Source organism: Thamnophis sirtalis, unplaced genomic scaffold (genome assembly GCF_051295495.1).
Source record: "Thamnophis sirtalis isolate CommonGarterSnake01/CBP01778 unplaced genomic scaffold, rThaSir2_p1.2 scaffold_3, whole genome shotgun sequence".
Classification (NCBI taxonomy): Eukaryota; Metazoa; Chordata; class Lepidosauria; order Squamata; family Natricidae; genus Thamnophis; species Thamnophis sirtalis.
Window position 1 is genome coordinate 22,885,054 of NW_028261383.1, and position 22,850 is coordinate 22,907,903.

The window sequence follows — 22,850 nt, forward strand, 5'->3', positions numbered from 1 at the left end:
GTTTGGAAGCTGAGTCTTCGGCGGTGGCGAACAGGTTCTCCCACTACTTGGCGATACCCCTAGGTCAGTGAATGGTGCTGTGCCCGGCTGGAAAGGGAGTTTGCCGGGTGGCTGCTTATGGGTGTGATCGCTTCATGGCTACTGTGCTGCGCTGCTGCGACTGTACAACACAGCCGGTTGCCCCTGAGGCTGTGCCTGGTTCTTTGGGAACTCGTTTGCAAGAGAGCAGCCGCTCGGCAACCCCAAAACACAAAGCCCACCCCTGATAATAAGGACCAAGACCCTGTCTTATTTTGGGGAAAACATGGTATTGTATTGGCTTTTTTTGCTGCTGCAATACACAGCTGGCCCATATCTAACTTTAAAAGTCCTCACATGATTACTGCTTGAGCCAGATTATACTTACTCTGTACCAGTACATTTGGTTTTTCTTCCATAAGTGTAAAACCTTCTTTTTCCATTCCCATTCAATTCCCTGATCTAAGGCATTTACAAAGATATTTAATATCTTTGTAATGAAGATACTAAAACAGAACGTTGGGATACCCACTGCTTACTTCCCTCCGTATAGATATAGTCCCATTAAGGAATACACTTTGAGTGTGGTTTTTCAACCAGTTGTGAATCTATCTGTGTGAATGGATGCACTAAACCACATTTTTCTTATTTACCAAGAAATAGGTTATGGTCTATTTTATCAACTGCCTTACTGAAATTCAATTATACAATGTATTTAATTGGTCTGCTAATTTAGTCACTTTGTGTAAAAATGAAATAACCTTTGTTCAGAATTATCTGTTGTGACAAACCCATGTTGACTTCTGGTTATATATTTGCTTGCTTCTAGGTGATTGCAAATCTTTTGCAGGATCTTCCCAGGTAGTGAAGTCAGGCTAATTGGCCTGTAGTTTTATGGATCAATTTTTCTCCCCTTTTTTGATGATGGGAAGTACATCAAGTATTTTCCAAGCCACCGATAGTTCCTTGGGGTGTGAAGATCTTTGAAAAATATCATCATGGCCATCTTTTCCATGACAGAATACCAGAGGGTATTGGAGAGCTTCATTGGAACAGTGCATCTCACTGTTTTCTCTGCTGTGGAGCACGATAGCTCTTTTCTCAAAATCCTGGCCCTCAATGAGAACAGTCACTTCTGTAATCATGGGGGCATTGAAACGACCTCTGTGCTCTCCAGAAGGCTTCCTATTGGCATTAATCACCACTTGGAAGTCCTTGTGGTCCTTAGGAACAGAATCAACAGCACCCTTAATTTCCAGAATATACTTCTTGTGTTCTCGCAGCAACTTCTGTAGTTGGCTAACCAGTTGTGGATTAATGGCTGGGTAGATTCCACAATGGATATCTCTCTCATTGTCATCATCACCAACAAAGTATATCTGGGGAAATGAAGGCTGTTGCTGAGGTCCCGCCATGATACTCCCTATCCTGTGGTAGACCTTCCCCTGCACTTTGAATGTTGGCATAAAATTTCCATCTTTCACCTCTCTTGGCACCAAAAGATGTCATTTGGAAGAATCTGTTGTACGTCCAGACAGGAGAGAGAAAGTGCTTTGCCATTGGATGCTGGTGGGTGAGAAAGCTGTGTAAGGTATGGCTGAAGGGGAGGGAGGTGCGCCACCATTGTAGCACATCCCGGGACTCTCATCCTGCCATTCCAAAGCACAGCACAACTGCCTGCATATGGCGGCAAACCGACATGGCTTGTGGTTTGGCTGGGACCGTTGTGAGCATGCGTGGGTGGTGGGTGGAGTCACGGGAAGGTTTAAACGATGGAGGGGAGCGCTGGGCTTCAGCCTTTACTTCATCTCACTATATCTTATCACTGAGTGTTTGTTGGATGTGCCGGAGCGTGGAAGATAAAACAATACACACTCAGAATTATGTAGTTTATTGTTTATTTCTGCTTCACCGAACAGGAACCTGACATAGAGCACGGCACCAGGCACAGGGTAACCTGTGTCCGCGATCAATATTTTTGTCCCTGGAGTAATCTATCTGAGGTTCATATTTAAAAGCAGAGAAATAGTTATTAGTCCAAGGCATTGATCTCATTTGTGACTGATTAACATAGGGGTTATTAGACGTATACCTTCCTACTAACTTGGGGATGAGTTTGACGATACTTGTGTGCAACTTCCCTTACTTGTGGAAGCATCTGTAAATCTTTTTCTGCATTTTTGCCTCTTTTCCCTTTAACTGGTGTTACACTTGAAGGAACAGATTTGTCTGAACGTAGGAGTAAAATAAGGGGGGGGGGATCTGCCTCTGCCTACCAGCATCCATTAGTATTCATCTGGCTAGTGTCCTGTCAGTGTGTGAGCAATTTGAGGTGTGTTTTGAAATTCAAACAGTATTTGCTGTGTGAGCAAGAAGGAGAAAGGAAGGCATCTGGATGTGGCTTAGCTCAACTGTTCTGTAGTACAGCTGCTTCCTTCTGTGAAAGTAAAACTGAAATCTTATCTCCTCTGCTTGTGTTTTGTATTTGGAACAGATTTCTTTTCTCATTAGGGGAGGGAGTAGAACTCGTTGGCATGAGAGTGTGTTAAAAATAATATAGGAAATACTAATGCTCTGATGGTCATTTTGAAAAATCCTTTCTTAGATAGCGTCTAGAAATCAAGGGGAACATATATGGCAAATTTGAGGTTTTTGGGCTTTACAGTTCTGGAGATTTTGTTATAATGCATGAGTGGTATTTTGATTTTATATATATAGATTTTCCAGTATTTCCCACACTCCTTGCATTGCTTTCTCCTTTAGGATTTTCATCCATGAAATTTTGCTTAGGCTATGAATTTCTTAAAATCAGCTCTTCCAAACTTTAAGACACTTGTTGGATTATATTCTATTGCTTGTGTTTGCATTATATTGAATTCCAGTAAGACGTGGACACTCGTCCAAGGTACCGACAACTTCAACTCCTTCTATCGCTTCTCTATTTGTAAGAATTAAGTCGAGTATAGTTTTTCCTCTAGTTTCCTCCTTTACCTTTTAGATGACAAAGTTGTCAGCTAAGTTGGTTAGATGTCATCTCCAGCTCAGAGGCCTGGAGCTGCCATTCTGGGGAGAAGACTTGGCCAGCTGCCAAGACTTACCGTCCTACCTACACAAGCTGAATAAACTCCTGCTAATAATCCATGATTAATTGCCAGGTGGTTTTGCTCTGGGCCATAAGGTGATAGGTGTGCGCACGAGTGGGGTGCGGCTTATCTTAATTACCAATGCAGCTATAAAAGATGGTAGGAAGCACAGAGTGGCAGCTCTGACAATTTATTCATTGCCTTAGTGCTTTTTCATGAGTTTGTGTCAAAGGAAGATTACAAACTGCATTTACAAACCATTACTGTGTTTTGCTGGTTTCACTAGCAGTTCGATCTCCTCCTTGCTGTAGACTTTGTCTCCCAGCTGATATCATGGTAGTGAAACTCTCCCATTATATCTTGATGTTGCCCTCTTGTACAACTTGTAATCCACATGTGTATTGAAAATGACAGATGAATAAAAGTTTTTTTTAAATTTTTTATGTTTTGCCAATAAGTTTTGTATTTCTTGTCCCATCCATGTATTGACCAGGTTCAATTGACCTCAATCCATCTTTGGTTGCACAAGTAAGTCCTCACTTACCACTTCTTCCATGAGCCTTCAAAGTTATTATGGCGCAGTAGAAGCAGATGTGTACCTGGTCCACAAAATTTGTGGTAATCCTAGGACTTGTTCCGTGACCGCATGTCAGCAGTGACTGGTTTTGAAGGAGCAGGAAGAGGATTGCACCAATTTGGGTTCTGCCAATAATTGCATATTTATGATGGCGGCAGCATCCCACATTCGTGATCCCCATCTGTGACCTTCCCAGCTAGCTTCTGACGAGCAAAATCAGTGGATATACTGGCAGGAAATTGCAAGTCACAGTCATGAGCCAAGGTGGCGCAGTGGTTAAATGCAGCACTGCAAGCTACTGCTAGATCAGCAGTTCAGCGGTTCAAATCCCACCGGCTCAGGGTTGACTCAGCCTTCCATCCTTCCGAGGTGGGTAAAATGAGGACCCAGATTGTTGGGGGCAATATGCTGACTCTCTGTAAACCGCTTAGAGAGGGCTGAAAGCCCTATGAAGCGGTATATAAGTCTACTGCTATTGCTATTGCTATATGAAATTGCCTTTAAAAACCCACAGTAATTACCTTAACACTTACAGAGGAACAGGTGTAAGTTGGCACTGTCATGTGACATGATGCTTAATGATTGAGCTTCTTAGTGACTCAAATATCAGTTCCAATTGCGGTAGGTTATGTGAGGATTATTTGAACACGGACGTCATCAGACGGGGTGTAGACAGTATTTTCAGCCCTTATTTGCACTTAGGACTTCCATGAGGAAAAGTGATGTATACTTTTTCTTTTTTTCAACTCATCTCTAACCATTTTACAAAAAATTGAAGTTATAATTTTCTTTCTATCATACAGATGAACAGGATGCCAATAAGAACACACTGGACAACTGTAAATACACTCAATGTTGAAAAGGGAAGAAATTCAAGCTAGAAATCAAAATATTTTCCATTTCCAACAGAAAACCATACAAATCTGCTCCTCCTCCAGCAGCTATTTGAGAGAACAAATCAAGAAAGAATAAGCAGATTATACAGAACTCGATACATTATATGACAGGGGAAGGGAGATTATTTATCTTATAAGCAAAAGAGGGTAATATCTGGAAGTCTGTTCAGAGGAAAAGATCAATAGTAAATCCCTGTAGAACAGACAGTAATGCAGGCCTCTCCCTGTGAGGAAGAAGACGGCTTGAATAAAAGCACCACTTAACAAGGCATTGTCCATATTTTTGACCTCCTCAAGAATATCAGCTGTGCAAAAGCCCCATAGATTTGCCTATTGTGGGAAAAGCACAGATTGCAAATCACAACTGATTATGCATTACAGGAGTCAGAAAGGAGAAAATCCATACTAATTACCAGATTGTGGCAAAACCTATGGTCACAACAGTTCCCTTGTGATTCATGGGAGCACCTCTACAAAAGAGGGAAGCCACAAAAGTGCTCCCAATGTGGTAAATGCTTCAGTGAGCATGGCAACATGGTGGTGCATGAGATAACTCACAGGAGGGAGAAAACATATGACTGTGCAGATTGTGTGAAAGTTTCATTAGAAATTCCCACGTCTTGAGACACTAAAGGACGCATACACAGGAATAAAACCATTTGAACATCCTTTCTGTGGGAAAGGTTTCCGTGAGAATTCTACCCTGGTGAAGCACCCGAGGACTCCCACGAAAGTGAAACCATTTGAATGTCCTGCCTGTAAATACATCAGAGGATTCACTCCATGGAGAAACCTTACAAGTGTGTAGATTGTGGGAAAGGCTTCACTAGAAATTCCTACCTCCTGAGACACCAGAGAAGTCACACAGGAGTGAAATCCTTTGAATGTCCTCTATGTGGAAAAAGCTTTAATGATTATTCCAGTCTGGTGATACACCAGGGGACACACCCAGGAGAGAAACCGTTTGAATGTCCTATTTGTGGGAAAAGATTTAGTTGCAATTCCTCTCTGGTGAGACACCAGAGGACTCACACAGGAGAGAAACCCTTTGAATGTTCTGATTGTGGGAAAGGTTTCACTCAGAATTACTACCTGGTGGTACACCAGAGGTCTCACACAGAAGTGAAGCCCTTTGAATGTTTTATTTGTGGGAAAAGCTTCAGTGATTATTCCAGACTGGTGAGACACCAGATGATTCACACTGGAGAAAAACCCTTTGAATGTCCTGATTGCGGGAAACGTTTCAGTCAGAATTACGACCTGGGAATGCACCAGAGGAGTCACACAGGAGAGAAACCGTTTGAATGTCCTATTTGTGGGAAAGGCTTTACTTGGAATTCCAGTCTGGTGAAACACCAATGGACACACACAGGAGAGAAACCCTTTGAATGTTCTGATTGTGGGAAACGTTTCAGTGAGAATTCCCACCTGATGATACACCAGAAGACACACACAGGAGAGAAATTGTTTGAATGTCCTATTTGTGGGAAAAGTTTTACTTGGAAGTCCAGTCTGGTGACACACCAATGGACACACACAGGAGAGAAACCCTTTAAATGTTCTGATTGTTGGAAAAGTTTCAGTCGGAATTCTTACCTGGTGAAACACCAGACGACTCACACAGGAGTGAAACCCTTTGAATGTTCTGATTGTGCGAAAAGTTTCAGTGATTATTCCAGCCTGGTGAGACACCAGAGGACTCACACAAGAGGGAAACCCTTTGAATGTCCTATATGTGGTAAAGGCTTTACTGATAATTCCAGCCTGGTGAGACACCAGAGGACTCACACAGGAGAGAAACCCTTTGAATGTCCTGATTGTGGGAAACGATTTAGTCTGCGTTTCAGGCTGGTGAACCACCAGAGGACACACACAGGAGAGAAACCCTTTGAATGTCCTGACTGTAGGAAAAGCTTTAGTTTTAATTCCTACCTAGTGAAACACCAGAAAACACACCTAAACAAAGAAACTGTTTAAATGTCCTGATTGTGGGAAAAGTTTTAGTCTGAGTTGCAACCTTGCAAAATTGTTTACTTTGGGCCACCATCATATGAATCAAGAGCCCCACCCCATGCAAACCATGTGTTAATGAAAATCTCCATACAGCTGGATCTTTAAAAATATGCCAGCGCTTGCTGGGAGATCCAACCTGGAACCCTGGCCGAATGCAAGCAATGTGTGAAGAAATGTCTATATATCGTCTCTATACATCTTGATCTTTAAAAATATGCCAGCACGTGCTGGTAGATCAAGATAGAAGAGTTTGGATCTTTAAAAATTAGCCAGCATCCGCTGGCAGGTCCAAATTAGGAAGGAGGACACAACATTCCAGGGCAGAGACAGGTATTAACCATCTAGTGCTTAAGGAGATAGAATGGGCATAACTTGGAGCAAAAGTAAGAAAGATAGCAGGTAATAAGATAAAACTGTCTGAATGGGAAGACCTAGGTAATTGGACTTGATTAATTTGATGTAAGGTCTGTTAAAAATTCTTAGGTGTGCATGTACACTAATAACATGTAGAATTGAATGGCATTGAATTGATTGTGATATGTTTGACCAGCTGGCAAAATAAGTAAGCTTTTCATCTTGGGCTTGAAGCTGTGGGGAAGGGGAGTGTAGTTAGGATTTAAACTGCTCTCTTGAGTTTCCCCATGCTTGGAGAATGAGCCACATGTTCCCCAATAAAAGAAAATTGAAGATTTAAAGGGACAGAACCTCCCCCAGGCCTGAAAGTGTTGTTCCATGGTATTTATGCATGTATAGTGTGTATAACCATTTCCAGACCTGGAGGGAAGTTGAGATCCCTTAATAATAGAAAATGGAGCTAATTGACTTATGTACGGCTCTCTGAAATAATTGTAATAATTGCTTTGCATGAAGAAAGAATGAAATGGAATTTTTGTATGTGAAATTAATTTACATAAGCAGTCTGATTGCGGTGCAAATGTGAGTATGTTGGTGGTAAAAGTCGGTATGAATGTACTTTGATTCCCTTTCATATAAAGAAACAGTAAATTGCAAGGTTGTTTAACGGTATGTGTGTGTATGCATGTGTGTTATCATTTCCAAACCTGAAGGGAGGGTGAGATCCTCTAATAAAAGAAAATGAAGCTTGGTGGCTTGGTTGGCATTAGCAAGGCAAGATCTGATTGCAGTATGAATGTGTATGTGTCCCCAATGCCCCAGGGGGTGATAAGGGATCCAGAGACCTGTGATTGCCTGCTTGTATTTCCCCCCTCTTCCTTCTGTGTCATTCTCTGGAGGGAAGCAGGAAAGGCGGGGAGAATGAGTGTCTGCTCATTTTTACCATGAGTGTGTGTATGAAATGCCCCCAATGATACCTGTGAATGCCTCTGTGCATCCCCCCCCCTCCTTCCTTTTGGGTCATTAAAGGGGGGTGAAGTTTTTCTGCTTGCTTTAACCACTTTTTTTCTCTCTCTCTTCTGAGAAATTTGAAGTAAATGGGTGACCTGCTCCTGCACCTTTACCTTTCACTGTTGTGATCTTTTCATCTGCATATAAAAGCTATGCAGTTACAGTTGTCTGCTCTTAATACAATTGTGATTTTTTCTTCTGGAAATTTTTGAGGTTTAAAATGGTTAATTAAACCTATAAAAAGAAATGATTTTGAGATATTTTGCTTACACGTGTAAATGTTTTAACATACTTAATGAGAATTTGCTTCCATCTGAATGGAATCTGATATGGAGTCTTGACACTACCCCTTTTTTTTAATTGCAACTTTTTTTGAAGCTGTTCTTCTTTCCTCCTCCTTTTATGCCTGAGTGCATTTTTAAATGCTTATGAGTCAAGGTGCTCTACCCTATGATATTTTGTTTGTTTGTTTGTTTGTTTGTTTTCAACACAAGTTGTTGTCCCATGAAATTTACATCGTCTGCCTTCTGAAATAATGTTTGGATTTCCACAGAATGGATGAAATTCCACAACATGAGACTAAGACATGTCTGTAAAGAACGGTATACTTGGCCTCTCCTCTTTTTTTTTAACCTCAGAAACAAAGGACTGCTAGCTCAAACCATAACTCTCAAATTGGCTGCTGGTGATTGACTCAGCCTTCCATCCTTCCTGATAAAACCTGACATGAGGGGAAAAAACATAGCCACACCTGGGACAGATTCTACCAAGCCTGACTGACCACTCTTACCAGCAAGCTAAGCCTAATACCATCTACCAGATATGAAAGAAAAGACCCTGAAATGGACAAGTAAAGACCAAAAGACTCTCTTCTATCCCCAGAAGACAGCTGTAAAGACTACGGGGAAGGGTGGAAATTGATTGTAAAGTTTTCTTTCTTTGCTTCCTTCACAGAAATTCATTGTAAGGTTTTCTTTCTTGTCTCATTTATATTTTAATCAGTTTAATATACTCATGTAAGAATTTTATTTCAGAATGGCTAGCACAGCAAGTTCTGAACACCTGAGATTTCTGTCTAGTGGGAGGGAAATTTTCTCCAAAATGTCTTGTAGAAGCAGCTGCACATGCACCCACACAGAGAGAGAGAGAGACCCCATTTAAAATTAGATTGAAAGTATCTCCTCCACACAAAGCTTCCCCTAGGTTGATTTTTGCCCTGGCACAAAAGCCTAAACAGTGATATCTCCCCTTTAATCCCATGGGGAAAGGTCAATTCCCCTCAAACAATTCTCCCGCTTGAGGAGTAGCAGAAAGGATCTTCAAAACCTGAGTCCTGACTGATTCAAAAATGATGCTGCTCCATTGCCCAGTAAAGCAGGATATGTTGCACTGGTGGTCTCATGAGTAGGAGTCTCTGGGCTCATTGTGTGTAATTTTAAAAATACTAAATAGCCTGGATTGCACACTAGCTAAACTCAATTTGTCCTCACTAAAATAAGAGCTAGGGCAGGTTCAAGAACCATCCCTTCAAAATGGGCAGCCTGTAACTTAAAGGAAAAGCATGGCTGTGAAGAATTTTGGGACTTCTGCTTGCTTGAAACCTGTCTGGAAGCTCACAGTAAGTGATATCTGATATTAATTGGCATGTAAAATTGAATTTCTTTCCAGAAATTGTGCCCTGGTTGCTAGACCATGGTTCTAAGCTCTCTGGGAGCCACTGTCTCAATGTCTTTCTATCAGAAAAATTAAGTCTCCCTGATCTGACCAACTTTAATCTTTTGTCAAGAACATGTGCGTTCCACTCATATGTTTTAGAAAAAATGGAGGGTTTGTAGGAAGTTATCACCCAGCCCTCTCCCAGAAAAAATGAAATATCCTAGGAAATATTTAAAAGGCAGAATATTTCTCTGGATGTGAAAAGGAAGAAACATGTTTTAAAAGACAGAATAGCTCCCTGTAGCTTCCTGCCCATCCTCACTTTATCAATGAGCCATTAAGAAGATCAAACTAGTCCACTATACATAATAAAGAGTTCTCCCCTTCAACTCTAGGGGGATGGGATTAAAACATGATAATATTGGCCCTTTACCCAACTCCCCACATGGCATCTGAGAACTTAACCAAACCTGGATTCAAAACGCAACCTAAAGAGTTGCCCCTGCATGGTTCCATGGGAGTCTGACAACCAATCAGAACATAAGCTCAAGAACAAAGGCCAGAGAGGGTATAAAACCAGGGATTCAGCTTCTCTTCCTGGCTTCCCTTCTGGTCTCCACCAACATTGAAGAATGTGATCACCTTTTTTGTTCAGGACTCAAGTCATGTGGTTCTGCCCACCAATAAACCATCTTTCCAATCAGCCTCCATGTCTCCAGTGTCTTTTTCCCCACTTGGAGCCGAACCCAGAAGGACATTTCTTTCAACAGAACCAAAGCCCCAGAAGGCAAGACAGAGCAATGGTTTTGGTTACGAGTATACAAATAATATTTTTTACCACGTATTTTTTAGAAGCTTCAGCAACTTACTGGGACCACTTAGAAACTCTGACTCACAGATATTTGGTGAAAAGGAGATGCTGGCTAGGAAATTCTGGCCTCAAAATCTGGAAGACATTCAGGATGCAGAAGGAGGAAACTGAACGTTGTGTTTCTCTAAGACACATTAAAACTAACATGAGGGAAATAGCAGAATATATAAAAAACAACCCTCTGTACAATAAAAAGCTAGAAATTGGGGGAGGGGAAATTTCTTCTACCATATATAGGCAATCAGGCCCTCTTTCTTACCCTCCATTTTCTAGGCCCTGCTGCATATGTTTCTATGTGTGACCTAATGGGAGACTCCAGTGCAAGCCATGTGGTCCTGTCCACCATTAAACCATCTTTCCAAGCAGCCTCCATGTTTCCAGTGTCTTTTCCCCCACTTGGAGCCGAACCCAGAAGGTCATTTCTTTCAACTGTGATTCTGTAAAACATTCATGAATTTTAGGGCTCAGCACATAGCTAAACTTCACAAAGGTTACGTAAAATCACATTTCACTAGGCTCAGCTGCTAAGTCGGTTGCTAGAAATCAAAAACTACTTGATAGCATTTAATCAGTGGAAACATTTTACAAACGCCTCGGGTAGAAACTGGAGAAGGATTTTTTTTAATGCCTCTTATCTGGAGATGGTGCTCAAACAGGCAACACCTGTGCCTAGAAAGAGGCTAATACTTGTGGTTGTGCTTTAAAGAGTTAAAACCATCGAGTACTGTGTTGCTAGAAAGGTTGGAAAGCGACGGGAAGAGTAGAAGAAAGTTCAGTTGCCTTTTGAAAAAAGCACCTTTGGGGCAGCTGAACTTCCTCTTCCGGATCACTCATGTGAGGAGAGTGGTGTGCAGAGCGGCTTTTGTGCTCTTCCCAGGGTCGAAGCAGCAGCTGGAAGGTGAGTTGAGGGCGGGTGGGAGGAGAGTCCCGGAAGCAGAGAAGCAACTGGGCTGAAGTATCTCAGCTGCTGCTGCTGCAGGTTCCTTCCCTCCCCGAATTTAAGCCCACTGGTGCTGCACGCTGCGAAACTGGTGGCTGCAATTTTCCTTCTGGTGGGAAGATTGGAAAAGTCTCTTCCAAGTGAAGGTGGATCCTTTGGGAATGGCTTCCCTCCAGAGGTTGTGGGGGCTCCCATCACTGGAGGGTTTGTGACAGAGCTGGGAGGGACCTTTCAGGTCTTCTATTCAGACGCCCTGATCAAGCAGGAGACCCAACCTCATTTCAGACAAATGGCTGTCCTGTCTCTGATTAAAGCCACCAGGGATGGAGCCCCCACAACCTCTGAAGGGAAAACCTTCCACTGGTTCACTGTTCTTAGTGTCAGGAAGTTTCTCCTTAGTTCGAAGTTGCTTCTCTCCTTGATGAGTTTCCATGCAGTTCATTGTCCTGCCTTCAGGGGCTTTGGAGAATAGGTTGACACCCCTCCCTCTTTTGTGGCAACTCCTCAAGTATTGGAAGATGGCTATCATGTCTCCCTTAGTCCTTCCTTTCACTTGACTAGACGTACCCAATTCCTGCAACCTCTTAATTATATTTTAGCCTCCAGGCCCCTAATCCTCTTTTTTCCCCCAAAGCATTTTTATCTTTTTATTCTCTTACCATTTTAAGTATATATTCACATAATTGGTATTCTTTACATTTATCATTCTTATACATTTATTATTCCATTTAATAAGTTATAATGTACAATTTGAGTGCTTCATTTGCCATCCCTTCCTCCTTTTGTAACACCTCCTTATTTTCCCTTTCTTTTCTCCCTTCCTCCCTTCTCTACTTCCTTCCTTCCTCCTCTCCTTCTCCTCCCTTCTTCCCTTCTCCTTTCTCCTACTCCTTCCCTTCCTGTTCTCCTTCCTACCCTCTTTCCTTCTCTTTCTCCCCCTCCATCCTCCTCTCCTTGCCTCTTTCTTCTTTCCCCTGTGTTCCTTTCTTTCTCTCCTCCTCTCTCCCTTTCTTTTTCTATTATTGTTGGTGTATATTTCAAAACTCAGTTTATGTTTCCTTGGGATGGTATTTCCATCAGCCCAGATATAATTTTAGTATCATTTCTTATTCCCTTACCTTCACTAGTCTACCCTAGTTATGTTTCCCCCTCTTTATATCTCGTTCTTGAATATATCCTTATATGTTTAATATTTTCTTTTCTGTTTTCCCCTCCCCCCCTTATTATCTTTTCGTCTGTTGGTAGCTTATTAAATTTCCAATTTTAGGCAAATACAATTCTGGCTGCTGTAGTTATATGTATAATCAAATAAGTATCCTCTTTCTTGAATTTCTCTGGGATAATACCTAGTAAAAACATCTCTGGTCTAAATTCTATTTCTTGTTGTAACATTTTCTTTAACCAAAGTCTTATTTTAAACCAATATTTCCTTGCTTCTGCACATGTCCACCACATGTGGTAGTATGAACCTATTGCTTGTTGACATTTCCAACATTTTGCTGACTTATCTTTAAACATCTTAGCTAGTTTTCCTAGTGATATGTGCCATCTGTAAAACATTTGGTATAAGTTTTCTTTTTAAGCTGTTGACGTGGTTAATTTATAATTCCCATAGTTGTTGCCACTTTTCTAGTTCAATCATATGGCCAAAATTCTTTGCCCAAGTTAACATTGTATCTTTTCCACTTCTTCTTGTAGCAATAGTTCTTAATAGGTAGCTATATAATTCCTTGATTATTCTTACTCCCGTTCCCATAAGTATCTTATCCAACTTTAAACTTCTAATTTAAAACCATACTCCCCTTTATCTTTTTCACATCTTGATTGTATTTGCAATTGTGAAAATAAACCTATATCAATCCCTTGTTTTTTCTAATTCTTGGGGGGTTTTTTGGTTCCCACCTTTCTGTTAAGACATCTTTCTATCTAATAATATTTTTTATACTACTGATATTTGGATGTGTCAATGCTTCCATTGTTGAAAGCCACATTGGTATTTCTGAATAATGTTTCCGTTTCACTCTTTCCCATATTGTTAATAGTCCATTCCTTACATAATGTCTTTGAAAATAGCCATGTGCAATACTTTTATCATACCACAAAAAAGCATGCCAACCCAGTTGCAAATTATGCCCCTCCAATGTCAATAATTTTGTATTTCTCAGTAAATCCATTCTTTCATTCAAGCTAGACCCCCTGCTTGATAGTACAATCCCCAGTTTGGTAATCCTTGCATCTTATAACATTTTTATATTAATTCTTTGTTGCTCTTTTTCTGCATTCTTTCTAGAATCTCAAGATCTTTTTTATGCTATGGTGACCAAACTGTCTGCAATTATTTAAGTCTGGTCTTACTGTTTATAAAGTGGTACTAGTACTTCACATGATTTTGATTCTCTTTTAATGGTGCTTAGTACTGTGTTTCCCCGAAAATAAGATATGTCCTTATAATAAGGCCATGCCACATTTTTCTGGTGGGCAAAAATATAAGCCCTCCCTTGTAAATAAGCCCACTGGATAACCCCCCCACCTCCGGCCAGGCAGATCGCCGCTCACCAACCTAGTGATATCTTGAAGGTGCTAAGCCACGTGAACTAGGGGGAGGGGGGAGGTGATTGTGTTGCTTGGCACCTTCGGGATAGTGCTACGTTGGTGAACGGTGCTGTGCCCATCTGAAGAAGGGGGTTGTCGGGCAGCTGCTCTCGAGCGAGCGGGCTCCCAAAGAGCCGGGCACAGCATCGGGATGAACGGCTGTGTTGTGCTATCGTAGCAGTGTAGCCCAGTAGCCATGAAGCAACCACGCTCATGAGCAGCCACACAGCAAACCCGCTTTCCAGCTGGGAACAGGGCAATTCACTGACCTAGGGGGTCAGCCAAGCTGCGGGAGCGCCTGTTCACCGCCGCCCAGCTCTCACAGCTTGGCAACTTCAAAATGCTAGTAGATGGCGCTCTACATGGCTGGAGAGGGGGGTTGCATGAGTCGCTGTTCCGCTACCACTCGCGTACCTCCCAGCTTCACTATGTCCTGGCCCAGCTCTCCCTGCAGGGCCAGAGCACCTCCGCTCCCACCACCCCCGCCGCCATCCCAGCATGGCTTTTTCGGTGGCTTTTAAACCGAGTCTTCCTGCAGTGGCCGCTCTGGGCATATGCTCTATGGTTGTGGGCCGGCTGCAGGCAGAGCGTACTCCTAGAGCGTACAACCATAGAGCATGTGCCCAGAGCAGCCACTGCAAGAAGACTCAGTTTGGAAGCTGAGTCTTCGGCGGTGGCGAACAGGTTCTCCCACTACTTGGCGATACCCTTAGGTCAGTGAATGGCGCTGTGCCCGGCTGGAAAGGGAGTTTGCCGGGTGGCTGCTTGTGGGTGTGATCGCTTCATGGCTATTGTTTGTTTTGTTTATTTTTAATTTGTTCATTTGTTCCTTATTGTGCTGCGCTCCTGCGACTGTACAACACAGCCGGTTGCCCCTGAGGCTGTGCCTGGTTCTTTGGGAACTCGCTTGCAAGAGAGCAGCCGCCCGGCAACCCCAAAAGACAAAGCCCACCCCTGAGAATAAGGACCAAGACCCTGTCTTATTTTGAGGGAAACATGGTATTGTATTGGCTTTTTTTTGCTGCTGCAATACGCAACTGGTGGCCCATATCTAACTTTAATAGTCCTCTCATGGTTACTGCTTGAGCCAGATTATACTTATTCTGTACCAGTACATTTGGTTTTTCTTCCATAAGTGTAAAACCTTCTTTTTCCATTCCCATTCAATTCCCTCATCTAAGGCATTTACATGAAGATACTAAAACAGAACGTTGGAATACCCTCTGCTCACTTCCCTCCGTATAGATATAGTCCCATTGAGGAATACACTTTGAGTGTGGTTTTTCAACCAGTTGTGAATGGATGCACTAAACCACATTTTTCTTATTTACCAAGAAATAGGTTATGGTCTATTTTATCAACTACCTTACTGAAATTCAATTATACAATGTATTTAATTGGTCTGCTAATTTAGTCACTTTGTGTAAGAATGAAATAACCTTTGTGCGGAATGATCTGTTTTGACAAACCCATGTTGACTTCTGGTTATATATTTGCTTGCTTCTAGGTGATTGCAAATCTTTTGCAGGATCTTCCCAGGTAGTGAAGTCAGGCTAATTGGCCTGTAGTTTTATGGATCTATTTTTCTCCCCTTTTTTGAAGATGGGAACTACAGCAGGTATTTTCCAATCCACCGATAGTTCCTTGGGGTGTGAAAATCTTTGAAAAATATCATGATGGAGCCATCTTTTCCATGACAGAATACCAGAGGGTACTGGAGAGCTTCATTGGCACGGTGCATCTCACTATTTCTCTGCTGTGGAGAACGATATCTCTTTTCTCAAAATCCTGGCCCTCAATGACAACAGTCACTTCTGTAGTCATGGGGGCATTGAAACGACCTCTGTGCTCTCCAGAAGGCTTCCTATCGGCATTAATCACCACTTGGAAGTCCTTGTGGCCCTTAGGAACAGAATCAACAGCACCCTTAATTTCCAGAATATACTTCTTGTGTTCTCGCAGCAACTTCTGTAGTTGGCTAACCAGTTGTGGATTAATGCCTGGGTCGATTCCACAATGGATATCTCTCTCATTGTCATCATCACCAACAAAGTATATCTGGGGAAATGAAGGCTGTTGCTGAGACCCGCCATGATACTCCCTAACCTGTGGTAGACCTTCCCCTGCACTTTGAATGTTGGCATAAAATTTCCATCTTTCACCTCTCTTGACACCAAAAGATGTCATTTGGAGGAATCTGTTGTACGTCCAGACAGGAGAGAGAAAGTGCTTTGCCATTGGATGCTGGTGGGTGAGAAGGCTGTGTAAGGGTTCACGGTATAGCTGAAGGGGAGGGAGGTGCACCACCATTGTAGCACATCCCGGGACTCTCATCCTGCCATTCCAAAGCACAGCACAACTACCTGCGCATGGCGGCAAACCTACATGGCTTGTGGTTAGGCTAGGACTGTTGTGAGCATGCATGGGTGGTGTTACGGGAAGGTTTAAATGGTGGAGGGGAGCGCTGGGCTTCAGTCTTGGCTTCATCTCACTATATCTTATCACTGGGTGTCAGATTGTGCCGGAGAGTGGAAGATAAATCAATACACACTGAGAATTGTGTAGTTTATTGTTTATTTCTGCTTCACCGAACAGGAACCTGACATAGAGCACGGCACCAGGCACAGGGTAACCTGTGTCCGCGATCAATATTTTTGTCCCTGGAGTAAACTATCTGAGGTTCATATTTAAAAGCAGAGAAATAGTTATTAGTCCAAGGCATTGATCTTATTTGTGACTGATTAACATAGGGGTTATTAGACGTATACCTTTCTACTGACTTGGGGATTAGTTTGACGATACTTGTGTGCAGCTTCCCTTACCTGTGGAAGCATCTGTAAATATTTTTCTGCATTTTTGCCTCTTTTCCCTTTAACTGGTGTTACACTAGAAGGAACAGATTTGTCTGAACTGAGGAGTAAAATAAGAGGGGGGTGGGGAATCTGCATCCTGTCAGTGTGTGAGAGATTTGTGGTGTGTTTTGAAACTCAAACAGTATTTGCTGTGTGAGCAAGAAGGAGAAAGGAAGGAGTCTAGATGTGGCTTAGCTCAAATGTTCTGTAGTAAATCTGCTTGCTGTTGTGAAAGTTAACCTCCTTTTTTGAGGTGGGGAGGAGGAGTAGAACTTTAGAATCAGAGCTTGGAACTGATTTCTTTTCAGGTGGAGAGGGAGAGTAGAACTCCTTAGTATCAGAGGACTAGTTTGAAAGTGAAACAGTATTTGCTGTGTGAGCAAGGAGACAGGAAGGAGCCTGGCTGTTGGATAGCTCAACTGTTCTGTAGTACAGCTGCTTCCTTCTGTGAAAGTAAAACTGAAACTGAATCTCATCTCCTCTGCTTGTGTTTTGTATTTGGAACAGATTTCTTTTCTCATTAGGGGAGGGAGTAGAACTCGTTGGCATGAGAGTGTGTTAAAAATAATATAGGAAATACTAATGCTCTGATGGTCATTTTGAAAAATCCTTTCTTAGATAGCATCTAGAAATCAAGGGGAACATATGGCAAATTTGAGGTTTTTAGGCTTTACAGTTCTGGTGATTTTGTTATAATGCATGAGTGGTATTTTGATTTTATATATATAGATTTTCCAGTATTTCCCATACTCCTTGCATTGCTTTCTCCTTTAGGATTTTTATCCATGAAATTTTGCTTAGGCTCTGAACTTCTTAAAATCAGCTCTTCTAAAGTTTAAGACATTTGTTGGATTATGTTCTATTGCTTGTGTTTGCATTATATTGAATTCCAGTAAGACATGGTCACTCACCCAAGGTTCTGACCACTTCAACTCTTTCTATCGCTTCTCTATTAGTAAGAATTAGGTCAAGTATAGTTTTTCCTCTAGTTTCCCCCTCTACCTTTTAGATGACAAAGGTGTCAGCTAAGTTGGTTAGATGTCATCTCCGGCCAGCTCAGAGGCTTGGAGCTGCCATTCTGGGGAGAAGACTTGGCCAGCTGCCATGACTTACCATCCCAGCTACACAAGCTGAATAAACTCCTCCTAACAATCCATGATTAATTGCCCGTTGGTTTTGCTCTTGGCCACAAGATGATGGGTGTGCGCACGAGTGGGGTGCGGCTTATCTTAATTACCAATGCAGCTATAAAAGATGGTGGGAAGCACAGGGTGGCAGCTCTGACAATTTATTCATTGCCTTAGTGCTTTTTCACGAGTTTGTGTCGAAGGAAGATTACAAACTGCATTTACAAATCATTACTGTGTTTTGCTGGTTTCACTAACAGTTCGATCTAATTGCTGTAGACTTTGTCTCCCAGTTGGTAGTGAGACACTCCCATTATATCTTGATGTTGTCCTCTTGTATAACTTGTAATCCACATGTGTATTGAAAATGACAGATGAATAAAAGGTTTTTTTTTATGTTTTGCCAATAACTTTCGTATTTCTTGTCCCATCCATGTATTAACCAGGTTCAATTGTGCTTAATCCATCTTTGGTTGCACAGGTAAGTCCTCACTTACCACTTCTTCCATGAGCCTTCAAAGTCATTATGGCGCAGTAGAAGCAGACGTGTACCTGGTCCACAAAATTTGTGGTAATCCTAGGACTTGTTCCGTGACCGCATGTCAGCAGTGACTGGTTTTGAAGGAGCAGGAAGAGGATTGCACCAATTTGGGTTCTGCCAATAGTTGCATATTTATGATGGCGGTAGGATCCCACATTCGTGATTCCCATCTGTGACCTTCCCAGATAGCGTCTGACAAGCAAAATCAGTGGATATATTGGCAGGAAATTGCAAGTCATAGTCATATGAAATTGCCTTAATTACCTTAACACTTACAGAGGAACAGGTGTAAGTTGGCACTGTTATGTGACATGATGCTTAATGATTGAGCTTCTTAGTGATTCAAATATCAGTTCCAATTATGGTAGGTTATGTGAGGATTATTTGAACACGGATGTCACCACAGTATTTTCAGCCGTTATTGGCAGTTAGGAATTCCATGAGCAAAAGTGATGTATACTTTTCTTTCTTTTTTTCAACTCATCTCTAAAAATTTTACAAAAAATTGAAGTTATAATTTTCTTTCTATCATACAGATGAACAGGATGCCGATAAGAACACACTGGACAACTGTAAATACACTCAATGTTGAAAAGGGAAGAAAATCAAGCTAGAAATCAAAATACTTTCCATTTCCAACAGAAAACCATACAAATCTGCTCCTCCAGCAGCTATTTGAGAGAACAAATCAAGAAAGAATAAGAAGATTATACAGAACTCGATACATTATATGAGAGGGGAAGGGAGATTATTTATCTTATAAGCAAAAGAGGGTAATATCTGGAAGTCTGTTCGGAGGAAAAGATCAATAGTAAATCCCTGTAGAACAGACAGTAATGCAGGCCTCTCCCTGTGAGAAAGAAGACGTCTTGAATAAAAGCACCACTTAACAAGGCATTGTCCATATTTTTGACCTCCTCAAGAATATCAGCTGTGCAAAAGCCCCATAGATTTGCCTATTGTGGGAAAAGCACAGATTGCAAATCACAACTGATTATGCATTACAGGAGTCAGAATGGAGAAAATCCATACTAATTACCAGATTGTGGCAAAACCTATGGTCACAACAGTTCCCTTGTGATTCATGGGAGCACCTCTACAAAAGAGGGAAGCCACAAAAGTGCTCCCAATGTGGTAAATGCTTTAGTGAGCATAGCAACATGGTGGTGCATGAGATAACTCACAGGAGGGAGAAAACATATGACTGTGCAGATTGTGTGAAAGTTTCATTAGAAATTCCCACGTCTTGAGACACTAAAGGGCGCATACACAGGAATAAAACCATTTGAACATCCTTTCTGTGGGAAAGGTTTCCGTGAGAATTCTACCCTGGTGAAGCACCCGAGGACTCCCACGAAAGTGAAACCATTTGAATGTCCTGCCTGTAAATACATCAGAGGATTCACTCCATGGAGAAACCTTATAAGTGTGTAGATTGTGGGAAAGGCTTCATTAGAAATTCCTACCTCCTGAGACACCAGAGAAGTCACACAGGAGTGAAATCCTTTGAATGTCCTCTATGTGGAAAAAGCTTTAATGATTATTCCAGTCTGGTGATACACCAGGGGACACACCCAGGAGAGAAACCGTTTGAATGTCCTATTTGTGGGAAAAGATTTAGTTGCAATTCCTATCTGGTGAGACACCAGAGGACTCACACAGGAGAGAAACCCTTTGAATGTTCTGATTGTGGGAAAGGTTTCACTCAGAATTACTACCTGGTGGTACACCAGAGGTCTCACATGGAAGAGAAACCCTTTGAATGTTTTATTTGTGGGAAAAGCTTCAGTGATTATTCCAGACTGGTGAGACACCAGATGATTCACACCGGAGAGAAACCCTTTGAATGTCCTGATTGTGGGAAACGTTTCAGTCAGAATTATCACCTGGGAATACACCAGAGGAGTCACACAGGAGAGAAACCATTTGAATGTCCTATTTGTGGTAAAGGTTTTACTCGGAATTCCCATCTGGTGATACACCAATGGACACACACAGGAGATAAACCCTTTGAATGTTCTGATTGTGGGAAACGTTTCAGTCAGAATTCCCACCTGATGATACACCAGAAGACACACACAGGAGAGAAACCCTTTGAATGTCCTATTTGTGGGAAAAGTTTTACTTGGAATTCCAGTCTGGTGACACACCAATGGACACACACAGGAGAGAAACCCTTTGAATGTTCTGATTGTGGGAAAAGTTTCAGTCGGAATTCCTACTTGTTGAGACACCAGACGACTCACACAGGAGCAAAACCCTTTGAATGTTCTGATTGTGGGAAAAGTTTCAGTGATTATTACAGACTGGTGAGACACCAGAGGACTCACACAGGAGAGAAACCCTTTGAATGTCCTATCTGTGGTAAAGGCTTTACTGATAATTCCAGCCTGGTTAGACACCAGAGGACTCACACAGGAGAGAAACCCTTTGAATGTCCTGATTGTGGGAAAGGCTTTAGTCTGCGTTTCAGGCTGGTGAACCACCAGAGGACACACACAGGAGAGAAACCCTTTGAATGTCCTGACTGTAGGAAAAGCTTTAGTTTTAATTCGAACCTAGTGAAACACCAGAAAACGCACATAAACAAAGAAACCGTTTCAATGTCCTGATTGTGGGAAAAGTTTTAGTCCGAGTTGCAACCTTGTGATCCACCAGAGGACACAGACAGAATGTCCTATCTGTGGGGAAGGTTTTATTGGAATTCCCATCTGGTGAGACACCAGAGGACTCACACAGGAGAGAAACCCTTTGAATGTTCTGATTGTGGGAAACGTTTCAGTCAGAATTTCCACTTGGTGATACACCAGAAGATACACACAGGAGAGAAACCGTTTGAATGTCCTATTTGTGGGAAAAGTTTTAGTCGGAATTCCAACTAGTGACACATCAGAGGACTCACACCGTGGAGAAATCTTTGAATTGTCCAGTCTTTACGCCTTACTGCAAGCATAAATCATCCCTTATTGCTCACAAGGTAATCCATTTGAAGGGGAAATGCACAGAGGGAGAAAGATCCAGAGAAGGGCTTTTTTCTCAAGTGCATTCACACACAGAGGCACATACTCTCTTTCACCTCCTGGGCTTTTAAAGGTAAAATTTAGAGGTACTCACCTTTCCAAGCAGCTTTTGAACTCAACATTCAAAACCCCTTTAAACCTTTGTTCCAAATGGCCAAGGTCTGGGGAAAATCCACCCACAAATGGGTCTGTCCCTGCAAGGGAGGTTTACCCAGGCCAGGTCCATGTGACTTCTTTTTTTCTCTTGGAGAGGTCTGATGCGTAGAACTGTTTGTAGGGTTTGTAAGAAGTTATCACCCAGCCCTCTCCCAGAAAAATGAAACATCCTAGGAAATATTGAAAAGGCAGAATATTTCTCTGGATGTGAAAAGGAAGAAACATGTTTTAAAAGACAGAACAGCTGCCTGAAATGGACAAGTGAAGACCAAAAAACTCTTCTATCCCCAGAAGACAGCTGTAAAGACTACTGGGAAGGGTGGAAATTGATTGTAAAGTTTTCTTTCTTTGTTTCCTTCAAAGAAATTCATTGTAAGGTTTTCTTTCTTGTCTCATTTATATTGTAATCAGTTTAATGTACTCATGTAAGAATTCTATTTGAGAATGGCTAGCACAGCAAGTTCTGAACACCTTAGATTTCTGCTTAGTGGGAGGGAAATTTTGTCCAAAATGACTGTATTTTCTGTATTGTAGAAGCAGCTGGAAAGAGAGAGGTGGGAGATTGAGAGAGAGAGAGAGAGAGAGAGAGAGAGAGATGCCCCATTCAGAATTAGATTGAAACTATCTCCTTGACTTAACTCCACACAAAGCTTTTCCTAAGTTAGTTAGTTATAGTTATAGTTTATTAAACTTGTATGCCGCCCTATTCCCAGGGGGACTCAGGGCAGCTAACAAACCAATAGGGAAGGGGAGCAATACAAAGAAAACGAACGAGACAAAAAACAAAAAACAAAAAACAGACTAAAAGCTCCTCAACAGTCGTAACAATTCGAGTGGGGCTGGGAACTCATCAGCCCCAGGCCTGCCAGAACAGCCAGGTCTTGACGACTTTGCGGAAACCCTGAAGGGTGGTGAGGGTCCGAATCTCCACGGGGAGATCGTTCCAGAGGGCCGGAGCAGCCACAGAGAAGGCCCTCCCCCAGGGGGTCGACAGTCAACATTGGCTAGCTGATGGAATCCGGAGGAGGCCTAATCTGTGGGATCTAATTGGTCGTAGGGAGGTAATTGGCAGGAGGCGGTCTCTCAAGTACCCAGGTCCGATACCATGTAGGGCTTTAAAAGTAATGACTAGCACCTTGAAGC

At 42.1% G+C, this 22,850-nt stretch overlaps 2 protein-coding genes across 3 annotated transcripts in view; both read left to right on the forward strand.

The window, feature by feature from the left end:
- The window catches only part of LOC148047574 (uncharacterized), a 31,320-nt gene extending 21,006 nt beyond the window's left edge, over positions 1 to 10,314 (forward strand). For both annotated transcript variants that reach the window (XM_087708393.1, XM_087708394.1), the window contains exon 2: positions 4,482 to 10,314. In XM_087708393.1, the coding sequence (XP_087564519.1) occupies positions 5,358 to 6,551 (1,194 nt within the window). In that variant the 5' untranslated portion in view covers positions 4,482 to 5,357 and the 3' untranslated portion in view covers positions 6,552 to 10,314. The remainder of the gene's footprint in view (positions 1 to 4,481) is intronic.
- Positions 10,315 to 11,301: 987 nt separating this feature from the next.
- On the forward strand, positions 11,302 to 22,812 carry LOC148047576 (uncharacterized). Its single transcript, XM_087708390.1, is given in 4 exon segments — positions 11,302 to 11,377; positions 15,519 to 15,629; positions 19,068 to 21,119; positions 21,121 to 22,812. Coding segments are annotated over 2 exon segments (1,308 nt in total). The 5' UTR covers positions 11,302 to 11,377; positions 15,519 to 15,629; positions 19,068 to 19,940; the 3' UTR covers positions 21,250 to 22,812.
- The last annotated feature ends 38 nt before the right edge of the window (positions 22,813 to 22,850 follow it).